The sequence below is a fragment of the Coregonus clupeaformis genome, chromosome 19 (genome assembly GCF_020615455.1).
Source record: "Coregonus clupeaformis isolate EN_2021a chromosome 19, ASM2061545v1, whole genome shotgun sequence".
NCBI lineage: Eukaryota > Metazoa > Chordata > Actinopteri > Salmoniformes > Salmonidae > Coregonus > Coregonus clupeaformis.
The window spans coordinates 52400032-52409833 of NC_059210.1; the positions used below are offsets into that span (position 1 = coordinate 52400032).

The 9802-nt window shown below is 41.9% G+C and overlaps 1 protein-coding gene across 4 annotated transcripts; it reads right to left on the reverse strand.

The window, feature by feature from the left end:
* Window positions 1–412: 412 nt before the first annotated feature.
* On the reverse strand, window positions 413–8216 carry kras (v-Ki-ras2 Kirsten rat sarcoma viral oncogene homolog). Of its 4 annotated transcripts, none has more exons than XM_041838071.2 (6): window positions 7986–8216; window positions 5144–5261; window positions 4343–4521; window positions 3841–4000; window positions 1558–1682; window positions 579–649 (listed from the first exon to the last, which is right to left on the reverse strand). In XM_041838071.2, exons 2-5 carry the CDS (start codon window positions 5252–5254, stop codon window positions 1563–1565), a joined length of 570 nt encoding a protein of 189 aa, XP_041694005.1. In that variant the 5' UTR covers window positions 5255–5261; window positions 7986–8216; the 3' UTR covers window positions 579–649; window positions 1558–1562. The 4 variants fall into 4 exon arrangements, with proteins under 4 accessions (XP_041694006.1, XP_041694005.1, XP_041694004.1 ...); XM_041838070.2 differs by lacking the exon at window positions 7986–8216 and adding an exon at window positions 7872–7976; XM_041838069.2 differs by lacking the exon at window positions 7986–8216 and adding an exon at window positions 7588–7865.
* Window positions 8217–9802: the final 1586 nt, after the last annotated feature.

The following is a 9802-nucleotide window of genomic DNA, read 5'->3' on the forward strand; positions in this document are numbered from 1 at the left end:
ACCCGGATGGAATCATGTGATCCTTCCATAACCCATAGTAAGTCCTAACCAGTTGACTACTTAAAAATGGTGAAAATCCTCAATGGCTTGCCCATGCTAAAACTGGCTTTTAGGCACTGGAGTCCCCTTTCTATCTCTATGGATGGAATTAAACTCTTCCCCCATACTGTTAGGAGCATGTCCTACAACAACCTCTTCAGCTCATGCTCTACCAGCAGAGGGAAAATAAGCTTTTTAGGCTTGTTTTTTCTGTTGTCCAAAATGTCCCTTCAGTGTATGACTCCTAATCGATAATCAACCTATTGGACCAACACTTCTGGGCAACTGGCACTAAACACAAAGTAAAGCTTATCGGTTTCAAAATAGCAAGAAAAAGGCAGAAATATAATAGGGTTCGTTTCGATATTCGGTGTTGTGGGTACTTAGATAAAGAGGCTAATAATTTAGTGTAATGTACAAAAATGTATTACTTAAAAGGTTTGAACACATTTTTTCTTTTTTTGTCTATCTTGAAAAGGGGGGTGGTCATTATTCACATGAGTATACACTTTGTCTTGGACTTCTTTTTCTTCTTTTTGCCCTCCTTGCTCATCTTCTCCTTGTGTTTTCGGATTTCCCGCACTAATGTGTAAAATGCATCATCGACACCCTGGGGAAAATAAAAAGATAAGTTACGGTTAGTTTTGAAAACTTCTCAAAAACATGGATGTTCTCATCTGTGACTAACATGAAAGCTGGGTCAGATGCTAATGTAATGGGTGCGTCTGAAACGGCACCCCTATTCCCCAATATAGTGCACTACTTTTGACTATATAGGGAATAGGATAGCATTTCAGTGGGCACTACTAGTATGTTACAAATGTGTTCATTGTGTATTGATTAGTTGGAAGGTGGATTTGCGGCATGAGCTGGCCCAGCAGACAGCACAGACACAATCCATGGTGCCACAAAGAAACAAAGAGATAGGGACAAAAAATAACCAGGTCTTTGTCATTCGCTGAGCACAACATTGGTTTCCTCCCTGATGCAATTGGTGGCAAACTCATTTCAGATTGTGACAGAGAGATTGAGAGAAAGAACAAGAGAGAGCGAGAGACAGACAGTCACAAAGGGAGTATCTGTGCCACAACATAGATGACTCACACAGTTGGCCACAGACTTTAGTTTCAGTGGAACACCTCGGTGTTGTCCTCTTAGTAATCACACTTCCTTGGTCACCATTTCAACACTTCATTTCAGCCCAGATTATCACAATCCCCATCTCCATTAATCACACAGATCAGATCTCATTTGAGCAGACTACAGAATGATCAGCACGCCATGATAGCATAAACACACATAGAGACAGAGATACCACAGGAGTAGAAACCAAGATGGATGCCTGGTTTCAAGGAGAACCCACGGCCCAGCAAATCCCAGGAGGTTAGCTTAGACAGGAATGGATCCCGCCCACCAAGGAGCAAGCAGCACTACTTTCCTTGCTCTGTACTACGCGGTCGACACCCTCCCACACATAAACCCGACGGACGGGAGGGAGCGCGGCCGCTACACACTTACCCCTTTCACATCACAACACACTTTTTAAGCTTGACGCAGCGCGGGGTCTTTTCTTCCTTGCTGAGCTTTTTCAACCGGTACAGCCTGATCTCCCGTACCAGAGTGTAAAAGGCATCCTCCACTCTCTGCAGTGCGAAACACAGCTCTCCTCAGTTAAAGAATAAAGCGACACTGTGGATTCCCTCAGTGTTAGGGAATACAGGGACACTATGTGGACTCCCTCAGTGTTAGGGAATACAGGGACACTATGTGGACTCCCTCAGTGTTAGGGAATATAGGGACACTATGTGGGCTCCATCAGTGTTAGGGAATACAGAGACACTATGTGGACTCCCTCAGTGTTAGGGAATACAGGGACACTATGTGGACTCCCTCAGTGTTAGGGAATACAGGGACACTATGTGGATTCCCTCAGTGTTAGGGAATATAGGGACACTATGTGGGCTCCATCAGTGTTAGGGAATACAGAGACACTATGTGGACTCCCTCAGTGTTAGGGAATATAGGGACACTATGTGGACTCCCTCAGTGTTAGGGAATACAGGGACACTATGTGGATTCCCTCAGTGTTAGGGAATATAGGGACACTATGTGGGCTCCATCAGTGTTAGGGAATACAGAGACACTATGTGGACTCCCTCAGTGTTAGGGAATATAGGGACACTATGTGGACTCCCTCAGTGTTAGGGAATACATGGACACTATGTGGACTCCCTCAGTGTTAGGGAATACAGGGACACTATGTGGACTCCCTCAGTGTTAGGGAATACAGGGACACTATGTGGACTCCCTCAGTGTTAGGGAATATAGGGACACTATGCGGACTCCCTCAGTGTTAGGGAATATAGGGACACTATGTGGACTCCGTCAGTGTTAGGGAATATAGGGACACTATGTGGACTCCCTCAGTGTTAGGGAATATAGGGACACTATGTGGACTCCGTCAGTGTTAGGGAATATAGGGATAACTATGTGGACCCACATTGTGCAGTTTTTATTGGATATTCGGTTGTCCTTGCCATAACCAGCACCTTGAAGAAGTCGCACCACTGTGCACGGAGCTTCTATTTCTTTTAAACATTTGGGATGCAAGACTAAGACAAGTCTACATATAGCTGTGTATGGAGTTAATGTATAAATCTGAGGTAATTGTTTTACAGTTCAAAACATTATAGTAATTTAACTTCACAGGGGAATGACAGGTACAAACATTATACTCAGTGTCATTGTAAAGGTGTGAAAATGGTGTGTGTTTTATTCAGTACAAGGGCAACACCAGGTAGCCGGTCAAAACGACCAATGAAAATGGAGAAGAGAGCTGGAAGAGACCAATCAGTGTCCCCCATGTCCACAGAAAGAGTTGTGATTGGACTGATGCAAAGAGAGCAGGAGAAGGTTCACCTCACTGACTGCCAAATATATCACAGTGTCAGCCAGTCACGCAAAGCATCACGACACACACCACTGACGCCACCAACCACAAAACAGACAGAATAGCACACGATGCAGCTCAAGATCACTCCCATCCCACTATCCATCAAGCATGATTATTACCCCACCACAAAACAATTACTGATAAATTCCCCTCTTTGGTGACGATTCAATGAGAAATTTACTGATTTGTTGATTAAAAACAATGCCAGATCCGTTATGAAGACTTCCCACATTACCATGACAGAGGGGCATGCACAGATACAACAATTACTCATACATCAATAATTAAATTAAGCAAAGGGACTTTGCATTACATTACCTGATACATTTCCAAGCACCATTTAGAAACCAAGCACATAGACACTGATACGAACAGAAATCAAAAGCACCTCGGGAGTCATAAGAGGACCACAGCATTTTGTGAGATTGAAGTGGCCATGATTGTAAAAAGCCATTGCAAGGACACCTGACATAGCTGGTAAGAAGTAATCTTGCTACAATAATGAAAATTGATCTGTGGAGAACATTGTTAAATGGTTTCACACCAGGAAATACCCTCAAAGCTACAAGCAACCCTTCACTATTACAAGGGCTTGATTTATTAAGGTGCAATGTTATACCAGGTGACGGTTAGTAATCTGTCCCAAATCGGTCTTCAACTGGATATGTAGCAGAGCTAACGTAGCCTTGGAATCCAGACTTAATAACGCTACATTTCACTTCACTGAATTCAGTCTGGACTTCCAGGCTAGCCAATGGCCGTCATGTTAAAAACCAAGGCGATGGTTGCTGTTTGTGCCATGGCTGTGACCACCCAGCCCACTACGACCTGTTGTCTCTGTCTCTCACCTGTCTGGTTTTGGCCGAGGTCTCAATGAACGGGATGCCGTAGCTGCGCGCTAAGTCCTGAGCCTGTTTGGTGTCCACTGTCCGGGACGGCAGGTCACACTTGTTCCCCACCAGCACCATGGGCACGTCTTCTGAGTCTTTCACCCGCTTGATCTGCTCTCTGGAGAACAAAGACGACAGGGAAGGCAAGGGTTAAATAACAGTGCAACGCTTCGGTCGTCGTTTTTTGGGGTTATTGATTTCACACGCAATCTGGGTAAAGGGTTAGTTAAAGAGTGCGTTGTATTTACAGGTAGAGAGTGATGTTGACATTGACACATAGTTAAGGGGATATAGTTGGCAGAACCGTGTCTGCTTGGAAACTGCTTCACAGATGTTACAACTATAGTCTGGCTTTCCGCCATCAGTGCACTTGGCAGCAGTACTTCAGATGTCCTGTATAGCAGCAGAAGTTAGCTCACCTATAGGAGGACGTCCTCTACAAGGGAAGAGCCTAGCTCACCTATAGTGGTGGATGTCCTCGAAGGACTTGGTGTTGTTGATGGCGAAGACACAGAGGAAGCCCTCCCCTGTCCTCATGTACTGGTCCCTCATGGCGCTGTACTCCTCCTGACCTGCAGTGTCCAGGATGTCCAGCAGACATGTCTCCCCGTCAATCACCACCTGCTTCCTGTATGAGTCCTGAAGGAGGGAGAGAGAAAAAGAGAGATGGATTGGGTCAGGAGGGGCACCTTACCGGTAATCAAGTAGACTGGACACTTATGAATGATCACATATTCATAGGTGTCCAGTCTACCTGACTAGGAATCAGAACTCCTAGACCTAACTATCTGGTCATAGCATGCTCATATAATAAAGTGCCAGAGGAAATTCAATTATATTAGAATCTGAGAGAAAGGATGGGATGACTATCTAAGAGATACGATATGTGCACCAGGGGAGAAATGCAGTCAATCTTCAAGCAGTCATAAAATTGAAAGCTTTCAGAAAGTATAATTGAGTAATAATATCCAACATGTGAAACTACTAAAGCATTTAATCACATAGCAATCTATCATCAATTTGACTGAACCTACAAAATTAAACTGACTGAAAGACACCATGTTTCTGATATTATAATATTCATACATTCAAATAACAGAAAATGATCCAAACCTGTTTGGCGTCTCATCTTCAACCAGAAAAACCTGCTAGAACTCAATTTCTAACCAACTTTTAACCGAAAAGATTTCTGTCTCCCGATTCCCAGGCATGCCTTGCTGAAGTAAAAGACACACAAGGGTGTACTGAAACTACTTATTACCTCGATGGTGGGGTCATATTCATCCACAAAGTGGTTCTGGATGAGCTGGATGGTGAGTGCGCTCTTGCCCACGCCTCCAGCCCCCACCACCACCAGCTTGTATTCTGTCATCGTTCACCTGTGGGAGAGAAAGCACACAGAAATAAGGTCAGTGAATATAAAAAATACATTTTACGCTACAGACTAACTATCGACACAAAAATCCTCCAAATTTCTGGAACGTTTCTGAAATGTTGCAACCCTACAAAAACACATAGTGAGAATGAAGCTGAGGATATGAAGGATTTCTCCCCCCTTCTCCATAGCCATCTGGTGAAGTTGTGTTAATTCCCTATCAGTTAAACTACACTGAAGTGCAAATGCAAAATTGGATTTTGTCCCGATCGTCTCCACATTGCCTTTCATTTGCACAATGGCCATCCCATGTTCTCCAGAGCTGGAGGGAATGTATACAGTAACAGATCTCTGTGGATACAAGTATGTTTACATTCTATCTAATTTCATCCTTTGATTTTACAGAAACGGGACGAGAGGATATAATATGCTCTATTATCTTATGATAACATTCTTAAATGGGATTATCAACAAGGAGAAGATATGGAAAACTATGAAAGAGATTGTGGAATTTTGGAAAGATAGAGTAGCTTATGTATACCAGGTCTGTTGACTAGTATACTGTTATCAATTGGCACAATCAATGTTCTTTCTCATTAAATAATGACTTGTAATCATTATTTAACATTGTTTGAACTGAAGATTGCACTTTACAATTCCCCCAAATATCATCCCCACAAATGTTGCTACTAAATCATCTTCCAACTGAAATGTATCTCTAACTGTAACAACACAAGTTCAATAGTTAGTTGTGAGTAACAGCTACACAATGGGATCTGGCCTCAGGCAGTAGACACAGATCTATGGTGTTACATTATGGTCCCAAAATTGACAAACATCTAGGAAGCACACACTGCTATGCAGACGGTATGTGAACAACAACTGTTCCTACAGTTTCCCTTTTCAAAAACAAAAACAAAAACAAAAACATACCCTGCTAGGTATAATACTGAGGTCAAGGTGGTTTTCAGAAAATCTTGTCTTGTCTATACAAACAAAAATAACACCTTACCTATGCCTCCACCCAACTGAGGTATATATTTACTAAAAAGTTAGTGTTTCATCACCCTTTTCAAACTCCCCTTGAAATGATCAGCCTGGTGTTCTACACCCATTTATGTACTCCCTCTGAAAATATATGAAACAAAAGGAGCAGTATAGCACTTAGGCCTACTATTTATATTGGATATGACATTATAGGCCTAATGATCACCACCATCATCAGAAACTATTGCCTACAGTGCAGATAAGGTGAATAGATGAATCATGACTTTCAGATTCTACCACAACAATGCTTGCCATGTTAATACAATATTGACACCCCTTTCATATCCTGACATTCTGCAGGAAATCAAAAGCTTGTTCATGATTGGCGAGTCCTGACACCTGTACAGTCAGCTGTCAATACCAGTCATCAACAAGGTTGTAATGTCCAATCAAGCACTCTCCCCAAGTTCTGGTTGCACATCACTAACAAGTTACAGTAAAATACATGCCAATATTGTGGGAAAGTATTGTGAAAGAGTAGACAAATAGTAGCCTATAAAAAACCCAACAGTGTCCATTTTATGCAGCTTACTTATTCACAAACTCTGATGGTAGACAAAGTGAGCTTTTCACCCATTTTCATTGGCAGTCAACCAAGGCCTAATGATAGCAGTAGCTTCCATTGTAAAGTGTAGGCCTACTACTAGTCATTTGTAAAATACTCTACACGTGAAATGTGGTCCTCTGTAGCTCAATTGGTAGAGCATGGCGCTTGTAACGACAGGGTAGTGGGTTCGATCCCCGGGGCCACCCATACGTAAAAGTGTATGCACACATGACTGTAAATCGCTTTGGATAGCGTCTGCTAAATGGCATATTATTATAAATGATGAGAGAACAAAACACCCTTATAGATACACACTCAGGTTGACTGGAGTAGTTCCACATGGATAGAGTAGCCTAGATTATGCAGATCCCCACAAGCGTTAGTTAACTAGAATAGTAGTGTACGAATTTGTTTAACACTATCTGGAGGCACAATGGATTGAATGCTATGTGTAAACCCGGTAGAAGCTGCAGCGTTCATGGGCGAGTTGATGAGTTTGAAGTCGCCATAAATACCGCATAGGTCTGCATTGCAGACATTAGGTTAACAATTGGGCGTAGTTTGCATAAACAACTATACTTTAGCTGCAAATGTTCAGAAAATTACGTCATCAATACAGGCCCAACCTAAAATTAAGTTACCGGCGAGGGGATACAATGTCGAGGGGATACAATGTCACCCCTGTATCCATTGTGTAAATTGATACAAATGTAGCGATCTTGTCCAATTGTTTTACCTTTAGCGTATGGAGTTCCGCGTCCGAAGTAGAGACCAAATAACAAGTCAAGCAGATAATCCTCGCTTTTCACACGATCTCTACATTTCCTACTTCACAATGAAACGGTCCCATTTGTGTAGATTTAACTTCTTTGAAAAAGCAGACGAAAGTAAGGAAATTAATCGATTTAACTTTACATTTGATCCAGCGTTTGGCCTGATACTCTCAATTCAGCTGAGCTTGGCCTTAACGCGAATATGGGCGGATACCGGGTGCAGAGTAGGCTAGTACAGCTCACTTACCCAGAAAGCAGGGGATTTCAACTGGTTTCAGTGATATCACTACACTAGTGTCGCAATATGCAATATAAAGACGCTCTTCCCCTCTGTTCTCCACTCAATGCACTTCTACTTTACCTCAATCTATTGTTCTGGTGGGTGCCTGTGTTGGCAGATTGTGTTTTGAAACGTTCTGTGGTCGATATGTTTTTCCCCAGAGAGGACTGAAATAGGGCGTATGTATGCGTACAAATTACTTGGAATTACATAAATAGGCCTATTGAAACCATTTATATCTATAAATCGATCATTATGGCAGTGTGAATTGAATTATTTTACATAGCATCAATATTTCAAGACCTATCTCCGGGAATAAATTGTCAGCCTCCCAGTGAAGCTGGAACAATAACAGATAGGGGGCGCCTCCACTATATATAGGCTCTAAATATAACTGGAACATACTGGAGGGACGTCATTCCCAGACAAGGAAATGATTTGGTGATCCGGTGTCAGTTTTCCTCGGATTTCACTGGTATACCTTCTGCGCAGAATATGTGCATAGAGTTAGACGCTAAAAACATACAGCTAGGCTCGGGGACGCCAAACAGAGAGACGGTAACCAACTGACACAATCACCCATATGCGTAAAATTAAAATTACGCATGTGCATAAAAGTAATGTGCGCAGTTTTATGTTGTTTTTTAAGTTGTCAGAAATGCGCAGAACAGCTATGGACAGAACATAGAGATACAGTAGATAGAGGAATCTAGTGCCCAAAATACAATTTAAGCCGCTGCCAGCGCCATTGAGGACTATCCCCATTTTGAAGTAGTCAACTGGGTGGGACTTCCTTGGGTTAAGAAAAGATAATGTCATTTCATCCAGGTCATCAGTCGGGATCAGCCAATGAATTATACTTGTGAGCAAACATACCAAAACTACAGGTGGCAGTAAATCGCCAACCTTTGCTTTATACATGTTCAAACAACACACTCCAAGTGGCAGTATGCACCCTTTCAGTTTGTTTACCAACACATAGAAGTAATAGAAGAAGAAATGTAGCGACTAATCTCGGACAAAAATTGTGTAGTTGTTAAAAAATATATTCTGCAAGCAAGCATCAGAGAAATACACTAACTCTGGTGGACAGGGCTTTTTCTTCCAACCAATCAGGTGAGGGGGTTGTCATTCTGGGGAACGCGCTTTCACGTTTCACAGGGTTCCGGTCTGGAATCACGCTTCCAACTGTGCTAAATATGTTTCAAATTTGACAAAATTACTAGCTAGCTAAATAATATTCACAGAATTTGAAATCTACAACAAGGCGTTGGTGAGGAAGATGAAGGGAAGAATTAAAACAAGTGTTTCCACATAGTATAGCTGATGCTTTGACATCTATTGATAAACATGCACCTGTTAAGTAACTGAACTGTTAAGGCTCCATGGATTGATGAGGAATTGAAAAACTGTATGGATGAAAGAGATGGGGCAAAAGGAGTGGCTAATAAGTCTGGCTGCACATCTGATTGGCTGAGTTGCTGCAAATTGAGAAATTATGTGATTAAACTCAACAAAAAGAAGAAGAAACTGTATTATGAAGCCAAGATCAATGATATAAAGAATGATGGAAAAAATGATGGTCAGAAAGACAAATTCAACTCCATCTATCATCGAATCAGATGGCTTTTTCATCACGAAACCATGTGATGTTGGCAATTATTTTAATGATTACTTCATTGGCAAAGTGGGCAAACTTAGGCAGCAAATGCCAACAACGAACAATGAGATACTCATGCATAAATAAACTAATAATGAAAGAAAAGCATTGCAAGTTTGAATTTTGTAAAGTTTGTGTGGGAGAGGTGGAAAAATTATTGTTATCAATCAATAATGACAAACCTCCTGGCATTGACAACTTAGATGGAAAGCTACTGAGGATGTTAGCTGACTCTATA

Bases quoted from the DNA above. Each gene is read 5' to 3' on its own strand.
- kras (XM_041838071.2), bottom strand. From the start codon at position 5,254: ATGACAGAATACAAGCTGGTGGTGGTGGGGGCTGGAGGCGTGGGCAAG. The intron at 4,001-4,342 runs GTGAGCTAGGCT...TTTGTTCTCCAG, and splicing joins GAGGACATCCACCACTATAG to AGAGCAGATCAAGCGGGTGA. The intron at 1,683-3,840 runs GTGAGAGACAGA...TTCGCACTGCAG, and splicing joins CCTCGGCCAAAACCAGACAG to AGAGTGGAGGATGCCTTTTA.